Source organism: Megascapheus bottae, chromosome 10, assembly GCF_031878675.1.
Source record: "Megascapheus bottae isolate mThoBot1 chromosome 10, mThoBot2.hap1, whole genome shotgun sequence".
NCBI lineage: Eukaryota > Metazoa > Chordata > Mammalia > Rodentia > Geomyidae > Megascapheus > Megascapheus bottae.
The window spans coordinates 37,910,985-37,937,033 of record NC_143518.1 but is presented as its reverse complement, the minus strand read 5'-3'; the positions used below and the strand labels follow the sequence as shown (position 1 = coordinate 37,937,033).

Genomic DNA, 26,049 nt, shown 5'->3' with positions numbered 1-26,049 from the left:
TTTCCTCATTTGTGCAGTGAAGGAGGGCGTGGGACTGCCAGCTCTGAGCTTCTGTGATGCTGTGGGCAGGACCTGTACATAATTTGTGGGGCCCAGTGCAAAAGGGAAATGTGGGCCTCTTATTTAAAAATTAGTAAGACTTCCAAAATAGCAGAGTATTCGACATAGCGTGGGCTCCTCTGAGAAGGGGCCCTGTGTGAGTGTACAGGTCATGTACCTGTGACACTCACTCTGTTTCTGCTTGACGATATCTATGGACACTTTGAATCTGACTCTGGAGGTCCAGGCTTGACAGGTGCACTGCTGCCGGGATGAGCTGGGGCTTAGAGTGCCCTTAATGCCCACCTGGCTCTTTGCTGAACTTGATCTGGAGATGGAAGCCCTCAAGGAAGCAGTAGGTGGCACCTGGTGGCCTCTATTCAGGATGGAGTCAGGAATCCCCTAGAATGATTGTTTCTTAACAGCCCAGAGAACACAGAGACTGCTACCCTCCCAGCCCTCCACTTGCCATCTCCATCCAACTGCACTTCCAACACTGGGAGGGAGGTGAGTAGGATCCTGGAGAGACCAAGTAGCTAAGGGGTTAGCTTCTGAAGAGGGGAGGGTTAACTTGGCTTTCTGAGCTTTATTCTTGGTAAAATGGAATTGTGGGAAACCTACCTGCTAGGTTGTTGGGAAGACAGAAGCCAGACAGTGTCAACCATTCATATTGACTGGTAAGGTTGGAGAGAAAGGAGATTTGGGGCTGGGAGACTTCTGAATGTCAAAGGAAGAAACTAGGGCAGAGCATGGACTCTACATTTCTAGAGGGGGCGGGAATAGGGCATCAGGCAAGGAGGATGGTACTAGAAATGCCCCTGGCTTTGCCCATCATGGCTCCTCCCAGTGACCCAGATAAACCTATCTGCTCCAGCAGAGAGGCCCTGGGGTGGTGGCTGCCCAGGTTTGAGATTTGGCAGGTAGGTAGAGGAAACAGAAGAAGATGGGATCAGGAGAATGGAAGTTTCACTTGATTAGACAGCCAGGCAGGGAATCTTATGCAAGTCTCATATGATACAATGTCAGGAGGGGTTCTGTGTAAGCCCAGTCTCTGGAGGAACTAATTGGTGATGGAGTAAGAGTTTGCAGGAAGAAGGCAAGGGGGAAAGGGGTGCTGAAAAGGAATTCTTTTTTCTTCTTCTTTTTTTTCTTCCAGTCCTGGGTTTGAACTCAGGGCCTGGACACTGTCCCCAAGCTTCTTCTGCTCAAGGCTAGCATTCATTCTACCACTTGAGCCACAGTACCATTTCCGGCTTTTTCTGTTTATGTGGCTTCATGCATGTTAGGCAAGCACTCTACCACAAGCCACATTCCCAGTCCCCTGGAAAGGAATTCTAAGGAGTAACTTGGGCTGGTGCTATAGCAGTTACACTACAGGAGGGACTTCTGATGGTGTGGAATGTGTGTTTCAAATGGAGATAGGTTACTTATTGGGGTTGGATTAGCCCAGAAACATCCATGCTCTTTAACCTGAAGTCAGCTGACCTGGGTGAGTGGGTAGGAACTTACTTTATTGGCCATGGAGCCCTGGTGCCTCATTAACCTGGCATTATGAGGTTCCCCCCCCCTGCCACACACACCCTGGAGCCTTTGGGGAGAAATGAACAGCCACTTTGGGGGGGGCTGGGTGCCTCAGAAAGGTGTCCTATAAGCATGAGCTCATGTGGGACAGTTCCTGGACTTCTCTATGGCCTGACGCCATGCTGAGAGTGATGGAGACTGTACTACAGGAAGGATTGTCTCTGCTAAGTCATGGCCAGTTGCCTAATATAATTGTTGTACCTTTTAAAACTGAAAGTGGGAGGTTTGAAGGTTAGATAATTTCAGGGACTTCCCAGAACGGCCTGAGTGGTTGAGACCCCTTCATGTGAATAAAGTGAAAAGAGAAATACAAAAGATAATGTCATGTCCCTTATTTGGGAAACCTTGAGCAAGAAGAGAAGCCACAGAGTGTCTGTCTGGACTGGATGTAATGTATAGACATCCGGGTTTCTCTCTATGGCCTTTTAAATTGAGGCAAGTGTTGGGAGGAGGTGTGTCTCCTGTGGTGCCAGAGTTTTTTTTTTTCTCCTTCCTGATCCATCAACTTCCGCCCCAGCCAGGATCTGTCATAACTCGAGGTGGAAATTCTGGTTTCCCTGGCCCAGAGCTGGTGCTGGCTTTGGCATGATGGGTGCCTGGAGGGCTGCGCTCCCATTTCAACCTGGTTGAGACTTCTATCCCTTGAATTTGGGACCTGAGAAACCCCTCCTTCTTTCTTTTGGATGGCACCCCCACCCCAGAGTGTGGACACCCGAGTTTCTCTCTGTGACTGGTCCAAGAGTATGTGAGGTGAGATGGACAGCTTGAGCTTGGTGGTCTTGGGAGGGGAAACGATTCAGAGCTCCAGGGAAAATGAAAGCAGGAGCAAGTGGGAGCAGAGAGATGAGAAGGGTTACAAAAATGGCAAGACACCCTCTGATCCCACTCCAGCCCAGCGCAGTGTGGATAATCACCCCAGTGGGTTGCATTCACATTGCTTCCTGAAAGACAAGGGCCAGGTAGGTTTGAGGGAGTGGCAAAGCCCCTGAACCCCTGGGGCTCAGAGGGAGGCTAGAGCAAGCTGGCTCAAACTTGGGTTGCCAGCCTGGGTCAGGGGGAGTGGGAGGCAACAAAGGTGTCAGCAGATCCGAAAGCGATAGGAAAATCTGAGGGATTTGTATTTTAGGGTACAGGTCTGGTTCCACCGCCATCCTCTGCCCAAGGCCAGGCATCTGTTAGTGAGGGTGCTGGGCTCTGGGAGCCTTGAATGGCTATGGAAGAAAGTCGCATAGAAGCCCCTGATGGTAAGGTGATAAATGGCAGGGCAGAGCTGTTGGTGAGGAAACCAGAATGGGCAGCACAGGGAATCCCCAGCATCTACCCAGAGGCAATAGACAAAGCTATGAGCTATGAACAGGACAGAAATGAGATCTGAGTGCTATACTAGATGAGGAAGTGTCTCTCCCCATGCCTCCCCTCCCCTGCTTCTGCTGCCTGGGGTTCTCTAATTGGCCCTCATGGGGGGATGTGGTAAGGACTACTCACCCAGAAAGTACCCGGGTGCCCGTTTCCTCACAGCCATCGCTGACAGCTTCAGGCTGAGCATGGCCTACTCAGCTCCAGGCCTGGACCCCTGCAGCCTCCTGGGACTTTTCTTCTTCCAACTGTTCCTGCTGTCACCAACCACCACCACCATGGGTAGTGGACAGGGCCCCATGCCCAGAGTCAGGTACTATGCAGGTAAGTGTTGGAGGGCCAAGAGGTATGGGGATAGCAATGTAGCCCTGGAGGGGGGATGGAGAAAGGAGAGAGAGAGAGAGAGAGAGAGAGAGAGAGAGAGAGAGAGAGAGAGAGAGAGAGAGAGAGGGGGGGGGGGGGAGGGAGAGAGAGCACACAGAGAGAGATGGGAGAAATGGACTTGGAGAAGCAGACGGGAAGAGATGCCAGGGAGCAACAGAGGGCCTGGCAGAAGGATAGAGAAATGCAAATCAGGAGGTAGAGATTGAGGGAAGGAAAGAGAGGTCTTGGATCCAGAACTCTCATTCCTTCCATTTCTCCAAAGCTGATTTTTCTTTCCCTCAAGAGTCACTGTTACCTAGCAAGACAATTTAAGCTCCAAAACAGAAGCCCCCTAATGCCCCCAAATCAAGGCATGTGCTGGAAAATTATCTGTAGACCTGGTGACCCAGACCTAAGCCAACCACACAGAGCAGGCCACGGGTAGGTAGTACCATGGGTACCAGGAGTACAAGAACATGAGGTAGCCAGCTGCGTATGGCCTGGAGCTCTGCAGCACAGCTTGGGTGACTTCTCACTGAGGCTATGTGGCTGCTGGCCCCTCAGCTACGGGATGGAGACTCGAGGAAGGAGTATAGACACAGCACAGGGCTGTCCTGAAACAACCTGGTAAAGGAGATGCAGTTGCCCATTGATGAAGAGACCTCGTTTGTGTGGGCCATGAGAATAGAAAACTGGACATGCTTGTCCTCCAGAAGCTCACAGTCCCAAAGGAAAAGCAGAATGAGTCATCAGCCACTGCCCTGCAGCCCGAAGTGTATCCAGATCCAGGGGAGGCTCGCCCTTCCAGCACCTTGCCTATCTTTTCTCTCCTCCATCTCTCCTCTTGATTCTAAGATTCCCTGAACCTGCAGAGGTAACAGTCTTAACTCATGTCAAAGTACAGATGTGCTAATGAGAGAGGATTTGAAGAACTCCCGTGTGTGGGGCAGGAACACACATACATACACACACACACACACACACACACACACACACACACACACACACAGGCAGGCAATGGACAAATTCCAGGTCAGCGTCCCACAACTAAATCACTTTCCCCGCAGGTGACATCCAGGTATGCCCTCATGGACCTCAGAAAGGGAGAAGCAAGCTTTCTTTCTGTTCACAGTGTTTTTAGTGGTGGAACTTTCCTGTAGCAGAGGAGGGAAGGCAATAACAGTGGTAATGGAGGTGGCAGGAAGGACCTTAAAACCCCTGGTTACTCAGACATGGTCCTATGTGAATGCCCCTTCCTTACTGTCTCTCTGCCTGCTATCCCCCTCCATTGGAGATCCGGTGACTTACTTTCTTGTAGACACCAGGCCTGAAAGAGCATTGTGCTTCATTTCATTTCCTGGTTATTTGGGGTCCATGCACCATCTTTCAGCCCTAGGCTGTCACTGTCTTGTCTCTAGCTGCTTCTCCTCTCTACTGGGGACTCAGCACACAAAGCTCCTGTGACTACCAGCAGGGTGGGGCGCAGGGGGGATGCTGGTGGAGAAGAGGGAGTCTAGCAGCCAAAGCTTGGAGAGCCAGCTCTGCCAGCCCTTCCCTGCCCTTTGTCTCAGGAGTCTGATGCTGCCCAGAGCTCCTCCTTACTTTCTCCTTTCTCCTCTCAACAGGAGATGGACGCAGGGCACTTAGCCTCTTCCACCAGAAGGGTCTCCGGGATTTTGACACTCTGCTGCTGAGTGACGATGGAAACACTCTCTATGTGGGAGCTCGAGAGGCCATTCTGGCCTTGAATATCCAAGATCCAGGAGTCCCAAGGCTGAAGAACATGGTGAGGAGGCCAGGGATGGAGGGTGTGAGCGGGGAATAGGAAGAGAACAGCAGCTGCCCTGTGCCAGAAAAACCCAACTGCCTTTCTCTAACTCAGCAGTTTTCGCCATGTACATCTTTTGAATGCAGTAGCAGAGACTGTTTTATGAGCCTCACTGTTCACTGGTGGTACAAATATTGTTTGAAAAATGTCAACTGCTAAAATGGCTGATGTGGAAATTATTAGCATATGAGATAAACATTGACTCAAATTGTATCAATAACTTAATTGTATCCTCCCACTAGTAGAAATCATTAATAGTTCTGTGTTGTTAGCACTGTATTGCGTAGCGATGTGCACTAAAGAAGAGGAGGAAGGAAGAGAAGAAGGGTATTCCTCCTTATTGACCCATTCCAAGGTTTAGTATTGTTATTTTATTGCTGGTTAAAAATACAGGTTGTCAAAGTGTGCCCCCGGAACTGATATTTTCACACTATCTCCAGGAAATGTGTGGTTTAACAGCAGCTGCCATGTATGCCATGTTTTGGATTAGGTGTTGCTTATGCAGTTAGTAGGTGGCAGAGCCTAGCTTTGAACTTAGGTCTGCCTCATTCCTGAGGCTGTCTTCTACTATGAATCTGTGTCTTGATGAGTACAATAGTCCTGGGCATATATTGATATTCTAATTGCCCGTCAGTATGTCACTAACTACCAAGCCTACCACTGATTTTTTATGTATTTATGTGTTTATTTAGTCATGGGCTGACAACACTCAGGGCCTGGCACTGTCCCTGAACTTTTTTGCTCAAGACTAGTGTTCTACCACTTTGAGCCACAGCACCACTTCTGGTGGTTAATTGGAGATAACAGTTTCAGGGACTTTTCTACCTAGTTGGCTTTGAACTGCAATCCTCAGATCTCAGCCTCATGAGTGGCTAGGATTACCAAAACCCAGCATAATTTTTATTTATTTTTCTGTGTGTGTGTGTGTGTGTGTGTGTGTGTGTGTGTGTGTGTGTGTCTGTCTGTCTGTGTTGGTACTGGGCTTAAACTCTAGACCTCAAGCTTTCTTTAAGCTTTTTTCTATCACTTGAACCACACGTCCATTTCTGGCTTTTTGCTGGCTAATTGGAGATAAAATCTGGAGGACTGATCTGCCCCTATTGGCTGCAGTCAGAGCTTAGATTTCTGAATAGTTAGGATTAGAGGCATGAGCCACCAGCTAGAGCTGATAGGGGATAGCAGGTCACAGCAGATCCAAAGACCTCATTTCTTGTCATCTTCCCCTCTCAACTCCCTACTTCAGATACCTTGGCCTGCCAGTGACAGAAAAAAGAGTGAATGTGCCTTAAAGAAGAAGAGCAATGAGGTAAGCGGAGGTGGGGGATAGGTTTCATGCTGCTGGGCTTGAGGGCCAGGCGGAGAAGGGCACTCATTCGCATGATTATTTCTTGGCTCATGTTGGAAAAAGTTGTACAGAGAGAGTTCAGCATTGCCTAGCCCTTCTTTGCACTGAGAAGTGAGGAACAACCTCTGGTGACTAAAGAGTTGGAGACAAAGGGTTTCAAGTCTAAATTCTGTCTTTCCCCAGACCCAGTGTTTCAACTTCATTCGTGTCCTGGTCTCTTTCAATGAAACTCATCTCTACACCTGTGGGACTTTCGCCTTCAGTCCTGCTTGTACCTTCATTGTGAGTTACCTTACACCCAGCTAACATGCCCTCAAATGTACCTCCCTTCTTACATCTACCCACAGCCAATCTTCCGGAGCTCTGGAACATTTGGGTCCTCCGGGACTATCATGAGCTTCCTGGTCCCTGTCTGTCCCTTCCCTTCCTCCTTCATGCTTCTCATTTCCTGGATGTGAGATCCTGGCATTCTGGGCCCCCAGCCTCTTCCCCACTTTAGGGACTCCAAGATTCCCACCTGCTGCCCATCTTGGAGGACAAATTCATAGAGGGGAAAGGCCAAAGCCCCTTTGACCCTGCTCACAAGCACACAGCTGTCTTGGAGGGTGAGTATTAGCTTCCTGAAATTAGATTCTGATAGAATTGCTAACAAGGCAAGAAACAGAGGAAAGCCAAGAGCCTCAGAGTACAAAATCAGAGGGAGAATGAGGCATCCTAACCAGCAGCTCCCATGCCACAGACGAAGTAAGAGATAGACAGATATATGAGAAGACACAGAGGTACCAGAGTTGGAGAAGGAAAACAGGCAAAGACAAGACGTTAAATTTTACTCACTTGTTTAACCAAGGCACCAGAGAAGGTGCTGTGGTGTGCCAGGCATTGGGTTAGGTATTATCAGAGTTATAAAGAAGAATAATGGCTATGGGTATTGGTAGCTCACTCCTACAGTTCTAACTACTCAGGAGGCTGAGATCTGAGGATTGTGATTCGAAGCCAAGCCAGGCAGGAAAGTCCAAGGGACTCTTACTTCAAATTAACCACCAGAAAACTGGAAAAGTGGCATTGTTGTTCAGACTGGTAGAGTGCTAGTCTTGAGCTGAAGAGTTCAGGGACAGCGGCCAGGCCCAGAGTTCAAGCCCTACAACTGCCAAAAAAAAAAAAAAAGAATCATGGCCCCTGTGCCTGGAGGAAGTGGCCTTTGGCTTTTAAGTAGGACTTGGAAGAAATGTAGGTAGGACAGGAGTGGTGTTCCAGGAAGAGAAGGGTATGATCAAAAGTGCAGAATCAGAAAACATAGTCACCTGGCATCGGTGAATGATTCTACTTGACAAGTGGTTCAGCTGGGTGTGTGAGGGAGTAGCCAGAGAGAGGCTATGGAAATACAGAAGACCACATTACCATTTCCTGTGGACATAGGGGCCTAAGCAGTTGTTGGGGGGAGGGGAGGGAGAGAGAGAGTGTGTGTGTGTTTTGGCTTTGGAGTTCTGCAGGAGGGTGCAGGAGGGTGAAGACTGACAGGTGCTGACCCCAGCCAAAGGCAACCTTTATCTATTAAATTCTCTCTTGCTCCCTTTCCTCCTCTAGATGGGATGCTGTATTCTGGCACCATGAACAACTTTCTGGGCAGTGAGCCCATCCTGATGCGCACACTGGGATCTCAACCTGTTCTCAAGACTGACACCTTTCTCCGCTGGCTCCACCGTAAGAACCGTTTAGCTCCCAGCCACTATGGTTCTGGCTGCTCTCCCCTAGGGAAATTTGTCGAGGGCACATGATATGCATTAGCATTACTGCAGACACAGCCCTGGTCCTCACCAAGCTTTCATTTTACACAAATAAGTCTCCCTCCCCCCCCCTCTCTCTCTCTCACACACACACACACACACACACACACACACACACACACACACACACACGCCTAGTCCCCATCATTACCCTGGGCAAGCTGTGGGACCAAAAGGAGCCCATTTCTCGGGATGTCACAAAGGGGAGCCCAGAGCATCCAGATGCTCAGACCCTAACTAAGCCCATCTGACCCGCCCCGCAGCGGACGCCTCCTTCGTGGCAGCCATCCCTTCGACACAGGTGGTCTACTTCTTCTTCGAGGAGACAGCTAGCGAGTTTGACTTCTTCGAGAGGCTGCACACATCGCGGGTGGCCCGAGTCTGCAAGGTGGGCCTCCAGGGAGGGAGGCGGGGCTGGATGAGAGAAAGCCAGCCAATGGGGAGGTGGCAGGGGCGAGATTGAGTTCTGGAGACCCAATGGGAGCGGGGCTGTGCCGGGTGGGGTGGGGCCTGTGGGCAGAGGACGCCTCTGACTCCGCCTCTGACCCCGCCCCCGCCCCCAGAATGACGTGGGCGGGGAGAAGCTGCTGCAGAAGAAGTGGACCACCTTCCTGAAGGCCCAGCTGCTGTGCGCGCGGGAGGGGCAGCTGCCGTTCAACGTCATCCGCCACGCGGTTCTGCTGCCCGCGCGGGCTCCCTCGGCTCCCAGCATCTACGCAGTCTTCACCTCCCAGTGGTGAGCAGCCGGGCCGGGCCCGGGAACAGGAGGGCTGGGCACGGGCTCAGCAGACCAAGCAGTGCCAGCCAGCTAAAGGAGGGAGGCGTGCACTGCTGTGAGCGCAACACCTATGTTCGCTGCACTTTGGCATTTGGTGTGCGCCACCTTCTTGGAATTCCGCTCTGTTCTTCATGCGCATATGTATGGCTCTGTAATAGAGAAGCCTGCATCAAAAGCGTGAGGCCTTGAGTTCCAAGCACTGTCAAAAACAACAACAGCAAAAAGTCTATGAAAAAAAAAAATCTAGCTGGGTATCAGTGACTCACCTCCAAAGCCAGCCTGGGTAGGAAAAAAAAAAAAAAGGAAATGGGAATAAAAGCAAAATATATATATATATATATATATATATATATATATATAGTCACTTTACATACACAAATCATAGTGGTTGCCAGCCACTAGTGAACATTTACTAATGGCCAGAGGCAAAGAGGGAAACACCATCACTACCATTAGAGAAAAAAAGAAAATCACTGTTTTAAAGCTGAAAAAGTTTAACAGTACGGTCTGAACGGACTCAGTGCATCTGACAATGTTCCGGGTGCCAGTTACCGATGTGAATAGGGTCTACTATCTAGAACTGCGAATCTGGCTAAAGAGGAAAGAAGACCAGCCCTGTCTCCACAGCCTAGGGCTGAAGTAATAAGAATAGTAGAGTAGGCAGGCCTTTGGTGGATTCCCTGAAGGTCAAGAGTCCCAGAGACCAAGAGGTTTCAAGTGGAGCCAGCCTGGAGCCGGTTATACTGCCCCTCCTATGGGCACAGCCTAGTCTAGGCAGGCAGGACAGGCCGAGACACCCCAGGGCTTGTGTCCCAATTAATTCTCATTAAGGATAATCAGATTGCAGATCCTGAGATGGGCCTCCAGCCAGGCCAAGGGCCATAGTTGGGGAACTCCAGGGGGAGGGGGAGGCGGGTTCTCCCAGGCCTTATCACAGGAAGGGAGAGAAGAAGAAGCAGCTCTCCTTATACCGCCCTCCTGCATTTCCCACTGTGAATGGCAGAGGAAACCACAGACAATGTCTTCTCTGGCTGTCTTCAGGCAGGTTGGAGGGACCCGGAGTTCTGCAGTTTGTGCTTTCTCTCTCACGGACATTGAGCGTGTCTTTAAGGGAAAGTATAAGGAACTGAACAAAGAAACTTCACGTTGGACTACTTATAGAGGCCTTGAGACTGATCCCAGGCCAGGAAGTGTAAGTACTTCTCCCCCCGCAATGTAAAAGCACCTATCATAACATGATAAGTGCTCAGTGACTGTTCAAGCTTCCCACTTTACCTTACCCATCTGCTCAGATGCACACCTGGCCAGCTGCCCCACATTCTACAGATGTCCAAATCTGTCCTACCCTTAGAGTAGTTGCCAGGACTTCCTCTCTCTCAAGGTTCAGTGCACACCAGATATCTACATATGCCACTCAAGAACTAAGGGAATTTGGGCTGCTTGCCATGCATTATCTTAAATGACTTCACCTGCATTTCTTGTGTAGCTTTGTTAGTTTTCAGCCTTACTGCCCTTCCTTTGTGACTCTTGGCTTTCTTCCTCTCTTCAGAATCTGGTCTCTCCTGTGTCACTGAACTCTTCTTATTCATGGAGTGAAAATGGAAGATGTTCTAATCTGTCATCCTGCCTTACCTCTTATGTAACTTTTTCTAAAAATCATATATATTTACACACACACACACACACACACACAAATACACATACACGCGACTCAAAGAATCAAGTAGATCTAGGACTGGTTCTAAAAAAATAGCCTTATTTTCTCTTTTTGAGATTACTGAGATATGTTCTCAGGGGACTGAAATCCTCTAACTTACATTTCCTGAGTAGCAGGGAGGACAGGCATTCACTACCATACAGGTACCCATATATTGGTTGAGATGGAATCTTGTTAACTTTTTGCCAGAATTGGCTTCAAACCTCTGTCTTTGTTTATCAGTACTGGGGCTTGAATTTAGAACCTTGCCCCTGCTTAGCTTTTTGTTGTTGTTGTTGTTCAAGGCTGGTACTTTACCACTAAAGCTATACCTCTATTTCCAGCTTTTTACCAGAAATAAGAGTCTTTCAAATTTGCCAGGGTTGGCTTCAAACCACAATCCTTAGATCTTAGCCTCCTGAGTAGCTAAAACTGCAGGTGTGAGCCCGTGGCTCCCATTTTGAACAATGATCTTTTTTGTTGTTGTTGGTGGTGGTCCTGGGGCTTGAACTCTGGGCCTGGGCGTTGTTCTTGAGCTCTTCAGCTCCAGGCTACCGACCTACCCCTGGAGCCACACAGCCACTTCCAACAATGATCTTTTGAATCTCCACTTACTGAGTATTGGGGTTACAGGAGTGAGCCACCGGGCTCGGTTTTCTTTTCTTATTTGTGAACCAAGCTATTATAGCTTGCAATCTTCTTGCTTGGGCTTTTTGAGTACTGGGCTTGCAGTTATATACTACCCTACCCGGTTCATAGCCCATTCTCTAGCCTCTCATCCCCAACCACCTTCAAGTTTTTTAGTCTTGATTCTTTTTATATATTTTCATACAGGTCTCACATACCACACTCTTTGTTTTTTGTTGGTTTGTTATGATGCTGAGGAAGGAACCCATAATATCACCTAAGTACAATGTTTTATTGATAGTTCTTGATATTTTAGTTTCAGATAGCATGCACTGAATTTCTTTTCTTTTTTTCCTTTTTTTTTTTTTTTGCCAGTCCTGGGCTTGAGCTCAGAGCCTGAGCACTGTCCTTGGGTTTTTGTTTTTTTTTTTTTCACAAGGCTAGAACCCTACCACTTGAGCCACAGCAGCACTTCTAGCTTTTTCCATGTATATGTTACCAAGGAATCAAACCTGTGTCTTTGTGCATGCTAGGCAAGCACTCTACCACTAGGCCAAACTCCTGGCCCTGAGTTCCTTTTTCTCTTCTCCTTCCTTCCTTTCTTCTTTTCATTCTGTCAGTGGTAGGACTTGAACTCTGGTCCTGGCTGTTGTCCCTGAGCTCATCAGCTCAAGGCTACAGCTCTACCCCTTGAGCCACAACACCACTTCCAGTTTTCTGGTGGTTAATTGTAGATACGAGTCACACGGACTTTTGTGCCCAGGCTGGTTTTGAACCGTGATCCTCAGATCTCAGCCTCTTGCGTAATTAGGATTACAAGTATGAGCCATGGGTGCCAGGCCTGAGTTCCTTTTGCTAGAAGGTGAAATTGAGTTGCGGTTTTCCACCCCCATCCAGTATACTAGAGCCTGCTAAAGCAACATGGTGAGAACCAGTTCTCACCATGTATCCTTCAAGTACACCAACATCACATTGTTATCTTCAAATAATCCATGAAGGGAATTTGGATTGGGAAAATCATCAAATACTACAAATCAGGCTTTACATATCCTTCCTTTCCAAACAAGCTGGCCAACAACATGCCACTGACCTAGCCCCAATCTTTCAGTATAGTTTTACAGTAATGTTTCTTGGCAGTACTGATGCTTGAACTCAAGGTCTTCTGCTTGCAAAGCACACAAATGTCTCCTGAGCCATGCCTCTAGTCTCCAACCCTTTTTTGCCCTGCTGGTTTTTCTGATAGAATCTGGCTTCCTGGCTATATTATCCTATTGCTGCTAGTACTCTGGCTTGAACTCAGGGCCTTAAGGTCTTGCTTAGCTTTTTTGCTCAAGGCTGGTATTCTACCACTCGAATCATACTTTCACTTCTGGCTTCTTTGCTGGTTTTTAGGAGATTTGTCTCTCTGGGCTGATTTCGAATCTTCATCCTCAGATCTCAGTCTTCTGAATAGTTAGGATTACAGGCATGAGCTCTGTAGGATTCAGATACCTGGCTCTTAGGTACTTATGTGTAGTCTAGCTTTAGCTTGGATCATCAGTAGCTAGTACAGGTGTGAGCCCCCAATGTGTGGCACTTGTATAGTAGTTTTACTGAAGTCCTAACCCCAGTATGACCATTGAGAGGTAAACTAAGCTTTTGAATTCTTTTTGTTATATTGATGAAAATTGAATCCAGGGCCTCACAAATGCCAGGCAAGGACTGTACCACTGAGCTACACTCCCAGTCTTACGTTAATTTTGGTTAGATCAGTATTTATGACTCTTGGGCTGGGAGTTTGGCCTAGCATGCACGAAGACCGGGGTTTGATTTCTCAGTACCACATACATAGAAAAAGCTGGAAGTGGTGCTATGGCTGAAGTGGCAGAGCTCTAGCCTTGAGAAAGCCCAAGGACAAGCCTTAAGTTCAAGTCCCAGGACTGGTAAAAAACCCAAAAAACAAAAAACAATATGACTCATTATTTTTAGCTGAACTAGGTAATAAGCCATGATTACTTTTCCTTTTTGCATAATTGTTGTTTTCCTTGAGGTTGGTAATTATATTGTTTTTTGCTTGCTTTATTTTCTAAGCTCTTATCTCTGATCCAACCCCAAATTCCTCCAGAATGAAATGATTGTCTCCCGAAGACTATTAGCTAGCCAGGCCAGTGGCTCAGGCCTGTAATCCTAGCTACTTAGGAGGCTGAGATCTGAAAATCGAGGTTCAAAGCGAGCCCAGGCAATAAAGGCCATGAGACTGCTATCTCCAATTAACCACCAGAAAACCAGAAGTGGCTCAAGGGGTAGGGTGGTAGCCTTGAGCTGAAGAGCTCAGGGACAATGCCCAGACCCAGAGTTGAAGCCCACAAAAAAAGAAAAGAAAAAAAGACTGTTAGCTATTGAAACAGGTCCATCTTCCTGGAGAACATTCTAGATTGTTGTCTGGAACATAGCTGCCATCCTGGAATCTCCCTTCTTCAACACACTGCGGATTCCCTTGGCCTTTCCTGTAACACAGCTTATGTTTCTTGTATTCCATAGCTTCTTCTTTTCTTCTTTTATCTTTCTTTTCTTTTCTTTTCTTTTTTTGTGCCAGGGGTAGGGTGGTAGCCTTGAGGTGAAAGAGCTCAGGGACAATGCCTAGGCCCAGCTTTCAAGTCCCATGACCAACAAAAATAAAATAAAATATCTGGTCTTTCCAGGGTGGCTTTGAGCTCTGATTATCAGATTGTAGCCTCCAGAATAGCTAGGGTTACAGGCGTGAAATACTGGTTCCTGGCTTCAACTTTAAAAAAATTAAGTAAGTTTTTATCTGAATGGCAGGCTCACTATACACTAGGCTTGTACTCAAACAAATAGTCCTTCCCAAACATATAGCTTTCTAAGTGCTGACTCTAGAGAATATCTCCACTTTATCTTAGGTTTCTTCTATCAGGTTTTCCATTTCTAATAAAATATCTTTTTTTTTTTTTGCCAGTCCTAGGGCTGGAACTCAGGTCCTGAGCACTGTACTTGGATGTTTTTTGCTCAGGGCTAGCACTCTGCCACTTGAGCCACAGCCCCACATCTGGCTTTTTTTGTGTATGTGGTACTGAGGAATTGTACCCAGAGCTTCATGCATGCTGGTCAAGCACTCTTACAACTAAGCTACACTCCTGGCCCAAAAGATCTTAATTTTTATATGTTTTTTTTTTTTTGCTGTGAACATCCCTTTTATTAAAAATAGAGAATTTCAGGGGCCGGGAGTTTGGCCTGGTGGTAGAGTGCTTGCCTAACATGCACGAAGACCAGGGTTCGATTCCTCGGTACCACATATATAGCAAAAAGCCAGAAGTGGTGCTGTGGCTCAAGTGGTAGAGCTCTATCCTTGAGAAAATCCAGGGACAGTACTCAGGCCCTGAGCTCATCTCAGGACTGGCAAAAAAAAAAAAAGAAAAATAGAGAATTTCAGACATAAAACATCCACACAACAGTGATTGGACCTCCACTGGTCAGCTTCAATGTGTAGCCAATCAAATTTGTTCCATTCATTTACTACTCATTTAATATACTGAAGCAAATTGTAAACCTTCTATCAAATATTAGTTTTGCTGGCAGCTATGGCAAATTATCATAGTGTCCAATAATGATAAGAATTGTTAAAGCATATTCTCTTTTTGTTGATAAGAAGACCATAGAGAGCTGGGTATGGTGGCTCATGCCTGCAATCCTAGCTGCTCAGGAGGCTGAGATCTGAGGATCACAGTTCAAAGCCAGCTCAGACACTAAAGACTGTGAAACTCCAATTAACCACTAGAAAATGGGAAGCAGGACTGAGGATCAGCGGTAGGGCAGTAGCCTTGAGCTGAAGAGTTCAGTGACAGCACCCAGGCCCAGAGTTCAAGCCCCACGATCTGCAAAAAGAAAGAAAGAAAGAAAACAATAGAGAATGTGGAGCACACATTCTAGATCTGACTTGGAATAAATATGTTTTATCTTCTCCTCCGTGAAAATTAGAAATATTATTAGTTTAATTAATTTATTACTTAAAATATTTCTCCTTACTTAACTTCTTCTTTTCACTTCCACAGGAAGCTGGGGCTGTAATTCATAAACTTTAGGCTGGGGTTATAATTCAAAACTTTGGTTTTGGGCTTCCCTAGGGCTAGCTTAGGAAGATTGTTTTTCCTCTTTCTCTTCTGAGCCTTTTGCTCTTTATTTAATTGCTTCGCACTTTCCAAAATGTAGATTCTTCTTTACATTAAAAAAAATGCCTAGCTGGGAGAGGTGGCTCACGACAGTAACCCTAGCTACTCAGGAGGCTGAGATCTGAGGATCAAGGTTCAAAGCCAGCTCGGGTACTAAAGACCCCAAGACTCCAATTAACCACTAGAAAATGGGAAGTAGGATTGAGGCTCAAGGGGCAGGGTAGTAGCCTTGAGCTGAAGAGCTCAGGAACAGTTCAAGCCCCACAACCCATGAAAGAAAGAAAGAGAAAAAGAAAGAGAAGGAAGGAAAGAAAGAAAGAAAGAAAGAAAGAAAGAAAGAAAGAAAGAAAGAGGGGAGCAAGCCTGTGGGAAGAGGTGAAAATAGGTATGTGTGTGTTCTTGCTGGTATGAAAATGAGCTGTAAGGGACTGGGAGTTTGGCTGAGGGTGGAGTGCTTGCCTAGCATGTACAAAGACCTGGGCTCGACTGCTTGGTAGCACATACATAGAAAAAAGCTGGAAATGGTGCTGTGGCTCAAGTGGTAGAGCTTTAGCCTTGAGAAAGCCTAAGGACAGTGCTCAGGCCCTGAGCTCAAGCCGAGGACTAGCAAAAAAAATCAAACACATTACATTGTCCACTAGTGATCTCTGAGATGGAAATCTAGTTCTACTTCTCTTAATAAACATGTTTCTATTAAAAAAAAAAAAAAGAACATGAGCTGTAAATGTTATTACCTTCCTTTACAGAAGAGGAAATTGAGAGTCAGGGCCGTGACGTAACTTATGTTCAGCACCTTAGACAAGTGGTAGCAGAGTTGGACCTTGTCCCAAGGTGATGCTCTGGGTAGGAAGCACAAGGATTCTGACCAACGATCAGGATACAGCACTGTCAGAGCCACAGCACGCTGATGATGTTGGCAGTGCCTTTTAAGAACAGCCGGTCCAACCCCCTCACTCATGAGTGAGAAGAGGGAGGTTGACAGCGGGGAAGGGAATCTCCCAAAGCCATGCAGCAGATTCATGCACAATCATGATGAGACACCCTCCGTGCCACACCACCTTTCTAAGATATACTCCTTCAGTCATGGACTCAGCTAACACTCCCCAAGCTTAGGTCCTGGGCTAGGCTTGGGACTGCAGACAGGAGAAAATATGGTTTGTCTTCAAGGAGCGTTCATCCTGCTTCTGGCCACCGATAATAGTTAATGTTCACTGAGTAGTCACTGCAAGCCAAACCCTGTGTGTATTAGTGCATTCTGCCTTTATGGTGCTCCTGAGGCATCTCAGGCATGCCCAGAGTGTGGGCTGTAGCCACTGTTGTGAGTTGAGGGAGGAGGGCAGAAGAGCACAGCCGTGGAGGAGGGAGGGCAGTGGGCACCAGCAGCTCCAGGGAGGAGATGAGCCTACCTGACCTGCCTCCTTCCTCTCTTAGTGCTCCGTGGGCCCTTCCTCTGATAAAGCCTTGACCTTCATGAAGGACCATTTTCTAATGGATGAGCAGGTGGTGGGGGTACCCCTGCTGGTGAAGTCCGGGGTGGAGTACACGCAGCTCGCCGTGGAGACAGCCCAGGGCCTTGATGGACGCAGCCATCTGGTGATGTACCTGGGCACCTGTGAGTATGGATTCCAGGATATCGCCTGGAGCGGGGCACCCAGCCCAACCAGGGAAACTTGAGTTTATTTGTTTGTTGGGCCCTGTGTGGCTCTAGAATACAGCAGTTCCTAGTCTTTCAGAGCTTCCAGGTTTTGTTTGTGTTTAGATCGAGAGGGAGGACAGGGAGGACTTGAGTGGTCGTAGTTAGAACCGCTTGTCACTAGGCACAGTGGCTGATGCCTATATTCCTAATTATCCAGGACGCAGAGATCAGACAGCAGGAGGATCTGGCAAGGCAGCCAGCTGTGAGACTCCATCGCCACCAATAAAAATCTGGCGAAGTGATACATGCCTGTTGCCCCAGCTAGCTACAGCAGGAAGCTTCAATAGGAGAATCAAGGTCCAGGCTGCTTGCGCATGAATTTGAAAATGTACCGCTAAATCAGCAAACCAAGAGGATCTGGGGTTGTAGTTTAAATGGTAAAGCTCAAGTACAAAACTATGTTCAGTCTCCAATATGACCCAAGCAAACAAACAACTCCTTCCCCCCACCTCCTCCCCCCCAAAAAGTGCCTATCTTCTTGGGGAAGGTGTGCTGAGGGGTAAAGAACAAATAGGTAGAAAGGAACCTGGAAACAGGGGGTATGGAGGTCACTCTTCCAGGAAGTGGGGATGTAAGGGAAGGTAACTAGAGGAGGATGTGGGGTCTAGCCAAGCTTTGTGTGTGTGTGTGTGTGTGTGTGTGTGTGTGTGTGTCAGTTATTTGTTTTACGACAGTGTCTCACTGTGTAACCCAGGCTGGCCTCAAAATCTATGAGTTCTGAGTGCTGGGTCGCTCACACTAGCTCAAGCCTTTTTTGGGGGTGGGGAGGGGCAGTCCCAGGGCTTGAACTCAGGGCCAAGCTCAGTCCTTGAGCTTTCTCAGGACTAGAGCTCTATTTACACGTGAGCCACAGCACCATTTCTGGCTTTTTTCTATGTATGTGATACCCAGGAATTGAACCCAGGTCTTTGTGCATGCTAAGTAAGCACTCTACCACTAGGCCAAACTCCTGGCCCCCACTTTATTTCTTCTTTTCTTTCAGGCAATCATGGCGCTGGAACTCTGTGCCTGGGTGCAATCCCTGAGCAATTCGGCTCAAGGCTAGTGCTCTACCACTTGAGTTACAGCTCCACTTCCATTTTTGGGTGATTAGTTAGGGATAAGAGTCTCTCGGGAGCTTTTCTGGCCTGGCTACCTTTGAACCACAAACCACAATTCTCAGCCTCCTCAGTAGTTAGGATTACAGGCTTTTTTTTTTTTTTTTAAATTTTCAGTTGCTCATGGGGCTTAAACTCTGGGCCTGGGCACTGTCCCTGAGCTCTTCAGCTCAAGGCTATCACTCTACCCCTAGAGCCACAGCACCAGTTTCAGTTTTCTGGTGGTTAATTGGAGATAAGAGTCTCACAGGGGCCAGGAACGGTGGCTCACACCTGTAATCCTAGCTACTCAGAAGGCTGAGATCTGAGAATCAAGATTCAAAGCCAATCCGGGCACAAACGGACCTGAGACTCTTATCTCCAATTAATTTCTAGAAAACAAGAAGTGGGGCATGGCTCAAGGGTAGATCAGTAGCCTTGAGCTGAAGAGCTCAGGGACAGCGCCCAGGCCGAGTTCAAGCCCCATGACTCCCCTACCCCCCACCCCCTCAAAAAAAAAAAAAAAAGAGTGTCACTGGCCAGGAGTTTGACCTAGTGGTAGAGTGTTTGCCTAGTATGCACGAAGACCCGGGTTCAACTCCCTGGTACCACATGCATAGAAAAATGCCAGAAGTAGTGCTGTGGCTCAAGTGGTAGAGTTCTAGCCTTGAGAAAACCCACGGGCAGTGCTCAGGCCCTGAGTTCAAGCTCCAGGACTGGCAAGAAAAAGAGTCTCACAGACTTTAGTACCCAGTCTGGCTTTGAACTGTGATCCTCAGATCTCAGTCTCCTAAGTAGCTAATATTACAAGGTGAGCCACGGCACCTGGCTTTTTTTATTTTTTAATAGATGAGAAAGATGAAAAGGATTTGATGAGCAGGGAAACAGTGAAGACATGGTAGGAAAGGGTATAAATGTGAGGGGAAGTTGAGGCGGGAGGAGTCCAGGTCCAGCACACAGTGGTAAGGGAGCTACTCATCCCTGCTGGGCTGGGCCTGAAGCTGTGTGTGTAGATTAGGGGCACACAAGAAACGAGGGAACTCATACTGAAGGCTTTTGTGTCTCCTGTGAAGTAGTACACAAGGTCATGAGCGAGGTGTAGGGATGGGTTTGGGGAGAGCAGAGTAGATCCAGTCAGTATAGAAAAAGGAAAAGAGAGTGAATGGGTGGAGAATGTGAGAACTGTCATGTAATCGAGCACCTCGCTGAGGGGATGACCTTGAGCTTTAATGGTAGAAATCCCTCAGGCTCATTCTCTTCTAGGCTGTGCTGAGAGGCATACTGGATCCTTTGGGTCAGCCGAGCCTGTATTGGCTATATAGCAGGAACAACACAGAGAAAAATCTCTGGCCTTGTGGAGTGGGAGGAGGTAGACAGTAAACAGCCCTAATAAATAAATTACATGATAGTCATAAGATGATCAAACCAAGTAGAATCATGGGGAGATTGCCCCTTTTTATTTTTTATTTTTTCCCAGCACTGGAGTTTGAATTCAGAGTATTGATCTTGCTTGGATTGCTTACTGAACTATTACTTTCCCACCTGAACCATACCTCCAGTCTAGTTTTCTTTACTGGTTATTTTAAAATGTCATCTAACTGACATTTCTGCCTCAGTTGGTTTTAAACTGTGAGCCTCTGGATCTCAGCATCCTAAGTTTCTAGAATATCAGACATATGCCATTGGCACCTGATTAAACATTTTTTCTCACTATTTTTTGGTGCTGAAAGGCCTCCCACAACCCTTGGTTAATATTCCTAAAACCTGACACTCCAGACTTTCTGTAAAAGTGTGGCAAGTACCAACTTCAGAAAGTGACAGAAGCAGTGAGGCTGTAGTGAGTGGGTTAAACTCATTTTCTGGTAAAAGGCTAAAACTCAGAGACGATTATGTGGAGGTTTTAGTATGTTGAACCTTATTGCAGATCTAAGAGAATTCTGGGTATTAAGAGATGAAAGCATTTCAAACCGGGAGGAAAGAAGAAAATGGGGCAAGTGATCCAGTTCTAAACTCTTATTTATTTATTTTTCATTCATTCATTTATATATTATGCTTGTGCTAGTCCTGGGACTTGAACTCAGGGCCTGGGTGTTTTTTCTTTCTTTTTTGGGAGGGGGTGATTTGCTCAAAGCTAAAGATCTACCACTTAAGCCACAGCTTCACTTTTGACTTATGTGCTTGTTTGTTTGTTGACTAATTGGACATATTTATCTCATGGACTTTCCTGCCCAGGCTGACTTTGAACTCAGATCTCAGCCTCCCAAGTAACTAGGATTACAGGTATGAGTAACCAGTGCCCAGCTAATTTTTGTCTTGTTATGAACACAAAAAAAGTCCTGACCCATGCTTGTAATCCTAGCTACTCAGGAGGCTGTGATCTGAGTTCAAAGACAGCCTGGGCAAGAAAGTCTGTGACAATTATCTCCAATTAACCATCAAAAAAAGCCAGAAGTGGAGCTGTGGCTCAAGTGGTAGAGTGCTAGCCTTGAGTGACAAAGCTCAGGAACAGCATCCAGACCCTGAGTCCAAACCCAAGTACTGGCCTCCAAAACAAAACAAAAAGCACCTATACATTTTTTAGAAATAGGGTCTTTATGTTTAGTCCAGTTTGGCCTTGAATTTGACAACTCCTGTCTCAGCCTCTTGGATACTAGAGTTACAGGCGTTTATCAGCATGCCTGTCTAGATGGAAACTCAAACAAATGTTGCTCAGGGTAGACCTTCTCAAGATGCCTTTAAACAGTGCCATCTGATGGAATTGAGGGAAGCTGATGATGTGACTTCTGTGTAAGGCAAAAGGAGACATGTGGGTTTCTCCAGGCATGGAGTTTTGTCAGGCAATTCCAGAGAAAGAAATGCAGAGGTTCTAAGCATTAGTTTCCTGTCTCTTCCCTGAGGTGGAGCAAAGTGTGTGGTCTAGCTGATGAGTGCACACATGAACGGGCAACCAGCTGTTGGGGAGACCATGTGAGGGCAGAGAGGGGTCCAAAATGAGGGGCAAGCTCTCAGGTCTCTATGTCTCTCCACAGCCACGGGGTCCTTGCACAAAGCTGTGATCGGTGGAGACAGCAGTGCTTACCTGGTGGAAGAAATCCAGCTGTTCCCTGACCCTGAACCTGTTCATAACTTGCAGCTAGCTCCCACCCAGGTGTGATCATGAAATGACCTCTTGCTGGGCCTGGCCTTGGAGGCGGGGTTGGGCTGGCTCCAGGGCCTGCTAGGTGCTGAGATTTTCCAGGGTGGGACTAGGGGCTCCCTGACACTCTGCATTTCTCTTCCAGGGTGCAGTATTTGTAGGTTTCTCAGGAGGGGTCTGGAAAGTTCCCCGAGCCAACTGTAGTGTCTATGAAAGCTGCGTGGACTGTGTCCTTGCACGAGACCCCCACTGTGCCTGGGACCCTGAATCAAGAATCTGCCGCCTTTTGTCCAACCCCAGCCTGTGAGTGTCAGTTCTCGAGGGTGACTGCATATGGCTCACCATGATCCTTCTTCCTCAGCTTCTGCTACCGTCCTTCCCTCTGCAGAGGTCTCTAGCACATTCGTACCAAAAGGCCATCCTCCTGTGATGGGTTCCTCTGGGGGTGGTGTTTTACTAGGCTGTTTTTGAAGCTTCTCCAGTTTTTCTGAGTTTCCCCTCCCTCCTCTCCTCCTCCTCTCTTGCTGCCCCCCAACTTCCCCTCTGTACTTCCCTCCCTTCCTCTTGCTCTTCCCATGCCAGTTTGAAGGAATGACTTTTGACCTTTGCTTATCTTGCTTTCTCAGGAGCTCCTGGAAGCAGGACCTGGAGCGAGGGAACCCAGAGTGGGCCTGTGCACATGGCCCCACGGGCAGGAGCCACCGGCCTCAGAGCCGCCCTCAGCTCAGTGAGTGTGGGACCAGGGGAGGCTCAAGAGCTCTACTCACAAACCTTGTCTACCCAGAATAGAGCTGGGTCTTGGTTCTAAGCCAGGGCCACTTCATGATGGTATCTGGCTTAACAGGGAACAGTTGGACTTAAAAGGCCTAGAGGTTAGTTAGGAGGAGTGAGCACTGAAGTTGGAGTTGAACTGGAAGCTGGAAGTTGGAACGTTCTTTTTCTCTTCCTCTCCTAACTATTTTTCCTCTTTCCTCGCCTCCCAGTTAAAGAAGTCTTGGCAGTCCCCAACTCTATCTTGGAGCTCCCCTGCCCCCACACGTCAGCGCTGGCCTCTTACCACTGGAGTCATGGCAAGGCCACCATCCCAGAAACCTCCTCTGCCATCTACAACGGCTCCCTCTTGCTGTTGCCTCATGATGGAGTCGGAGGCCTCTACCAATGTGTGGCCACTGAGAACGGCTTTGCATACCCTGTGGTTTCCTACTGGGTGGACAGCCAGGACCAGCCCCTGGCCATGGATCCTGAACTGGCTGGCATTCCCCGAGAACGCGTGGAGGTGCCATTAACCAGAGTTGGCGGGGCCATGATAGCAGCCCAGCGATCCTACTGGCCTCACTTTCTCGTCGTCACTGTCCTCCTTGCCTTAGTACTTTCTGGAGCCCTTATCATCCTCCTAGCCTCTCCATTAGGAGCTCTCCGGGCCCGAGGCAAGGTCCAGGGCTGTGGGACTCTGCCCCCTGGGGAGAAGGCCCCACTGAGCAGGGAGCAGTGCCAAAAGCCTTCCAAGGACCACAGGACCTCTGCTAGTGATGTGACCACTGACAACAACCATCTAGGCACTGAGGTGGCCTAGATTCTGGATATAGGCTGGGCTGTTGAGGAGGGCAGCCAGCTGGTCATGCTGGTTGTGGGAGAGGCACCTGGCATTGCTGCCCAGTCAGAGGTGGGAATGGCACAGAGACCACCTTTCTCCCATGGCAGAAGCCATTTTCGCCACTCTGTGCCACTGATAATGCCCAGAAGGGCTATACATGGCAGCCTGCATTTCCTGTGTCAATCTTCCTCATGCCAAGCATGTGGGAGGCCCTGTAACCCCAGCTGCATTGTGACAGGAACAGCTGAGGAGAATCTTCTGGCCATTGATGAGACCCTATTGGAAACATAACAGTTCCAGGACCTTGTGGTAATGAGCACAAAACATCCAGACACCATAAGCTAGACACCCCTCCGGAAGACTGTACTCTCAAAGCAGCTGCCCCCTTGGATACCAACTCACCCCTCTCCTGGCACCCCGAGGCTCCTGAAGGAAGCTGCTCGCTCATTTTCCCCTTGTCAACCGCGTGCCACAGACTCCAAGGAAGTCCTTCTTGTTCCAGTTTGGGTAGATTGTTACTCTTTCTGCCGTTCCCCCAACAGCGGGGTCATCTGAGCCTCGTTCACTCCATGACCCTGGCAGATCCTTGGAACTCGTTCGTGTCCCCTTCCCTTTGTTTTGGGATTCAGAAAACAGCTTGTCACAGACAATTTATTTTTTATTAAAAAGATAACGCTTCTGACTAGTGCACTTTTTGTTGGAAGCGCTGTTCTTGGACAGGGCGCTTCAGCACGGCAGGGAGCAGGAGGAGCACTAGTTCTGCGTGGTGGTGTTGGTACCATCTCCTTACTGCCTCTGCTGTCCTGCCAGCCCCATCCCCGAGCCAGCCCCAAAGTCCTTCTCAGGGCTCCAAGAAGAGCTGGAAATCATCACGAATTCTGCCCCTTCCCCAGCCGGACAGCCATATGGACTAGACTCTTTGGTGTCTGCCAGATAGGCCACACCTCATCTGCCATGACTCCCCGGCCACAGCTGCTACTCTTGCTGTCCCTAGCTCTCCCACACGTCTCTCGTGACTCCAGCTCAGCCCCAGCCCTCCCCCCCTCCCGCCCAGGAGTTGGCTTTAACACTTGGTAGACAAATTTATAGGAAGATTGTGCAGCCACCCCCTCCCAGGCCATCTCTCTCTGTATTCTGACAAACAAGGCTGTCCACACCTCCACACCCCCTCTCCACTCCTTCATATCAGGAAGTCATTTGGTCATCCTCCAACCCAGGAGGCCTTTCTCTACCATGTTAGGAATTTGTTCTGTAAGTTATCTGAGCCAGCACAGCCCCCACATCGTACATTCCACCTCCATGTGTGCCCTGTATGAAAAAAATAAAACAAGCCGTGGTGGTGGGGTGGGAGGGTTAGCGCAACCTGTGATGCCAGCACTCTCTAGAATTTTCTCATCTTGCAAGACTAAAATTTTGTACCCAGTTAACAACATCTCATCCTCGCCAATCCTTCACAACTACTTATTTTTGTGAGTTTAACTGCTCCAGAAATCTATGTACATGGAATCAGGTATTTGGTTATTTATACAAATTTATTTTACTACTTGTTTATGTGATAACATGGAGTCAAACCCAGAGCCTAATGGATGCTTGGCAAGCACTCTAACATTATGCCATATCCCCATCCCTATATTCGTTGTTCCTCCCCCCCCCAGTTTTGAGGCTTGAACTCAGGGTCTGCATTGGGCTTTCTCAAGGCTAGACCATTAGCACTTAAGCCACAGCACCACTTCTGTGTTTTTCTGTGTATGTGGTACCGAGGAATTGAACCTGGGTCTTCATGCATGTGAGGCAAGTGCTCTTACCACTAAGTCAAGGGGACCCTCAGTCTTTTTTCCCCCCCTTCGGATAGACTTTCACTTAGCAAAATATCCTCCAGCTTCATCCAGGTGGTAGTATGGAACAAAATTTTCCTAGTTTAATGTTTGTGTTTCTGGCCTATTGGAGATAGAAATCAGGACCCTTGATCTTCCTAGGCAAGCCCTCCAGCACTTGAGCCAGCCCTCAGCCAAATGCCTTTGGGGTGGGGGGGCGGATTTGAACTTAGGACCCAGACCTTTGAGCTCTTTTGGTCAAAGCCAATGCTCTATCATTTTGAACCACAGTTTTACGTCCAGTTTTCTGGTAGTTAATTGGAGATAAAAGTTTCATGGACTTGTTGGCTGAGGCTAGCATTGAACCTAGACCCTCAGATTTCAGTCTTCAGAGTAGCTAGGATGATAGGTATGAGTAACCAGCGCCTGACACATCTGCTTTTTTTTTTTTAACCAGTCCTGGGCTTGAGCTCAGGGCCTGAGCACTGTCCTTGGACTTTCTCAAGGCTAGAGCTCTTCCACTTGAGCCTCAGCACCACTTCCGGCTTTTTTCTATATATGTGATGCTGAGGAATTGAGCCCGGTCTTTGTGCATGCTAGGAGAGCACTCTACCACTAGGCCAAACTCCCAGCCCCTGTTGTTGTTTTTTAAAGGTCGACCATTATTCCCTAGGTTATGTACCTCAATGTAGTTTCCTTGTTTTTCTTTCTGTCTTTCAGACTATTTCTTGCAAACTCTCTCAAGACAATCTACTGTATTCTTGCGTAGTTTTTGAGACAGCATCAGCAAGCAGTTTCAACAAATGGCCATGTGGCTGAAGTGGTAGAGCGCTAGCCTTGAGCTAAAGAGCAAAAGGACAGAACCAAAGCCCAGAGTTCAAGCCCCATGACTGACAAAAGGAAAAAAAAGAAAAGAAAAGAAGCCCAAGAGCAGACCCTGAGTTTGAGCCCCATGAATGGCAAAAAAAAAAAAAAAGAAAAAAAAAAGAGGCGCTGCCATTTTGTATGAGCAGTTGTTCTTTATGAAGAGTTGCATAGGACTTACACACCACCCACAATTAAGGCTCTGGGGTATAGTATCCTGTCAGACTTGTATTGTTCTTTTCTTTTTTCTTCTGCTATCCAGCTTGAACTCAGGGACTCAGGACTGTACCTGAGTTTTTCTCAAGC

The 26,049-nt window shown here is 47.8% G+C and overlaps 1 protein-coding gene across 1 annotated transcript; it reads left to right on the top strand.

Annotated features, from left to right (window-relative positions):
• The first annotated feature begins 3,149 nt into the window (after positions 1–3,149).
• On the top strand, positions 3,150–23,753 carry Sema4a (semaphorin 4A). The gene is made up of 14 exons (XM_090340765.1): positions 3,150–3,300; positions 4,965–5,125; positions 6,411–6,473; positions 6,696–6,794; positions 7,012–7,117; positions 8,097–8,213; positions 8,560–8,684; positions 8,860–9,032; positions 10,116–10,266; positions 16,995–17,175; positions 21,365–21,483; positions 21,617–21,774; positions 22,098–22,198; positions 22,455–23,753. Exons 1-14 carry the CDS (start codon positions 3,165–3,167, stop codon positions 23,042–23,044), a joined length of 2,280 nt encoding a protein of 759 aa, XP_090196891.1. The 5' UTR covers positions 3,150–3,164; the 3' UTR covers positions 23,045–23,753.
• Positions 23,754–26,049: the final 2,296 nt, after the last annotated feature.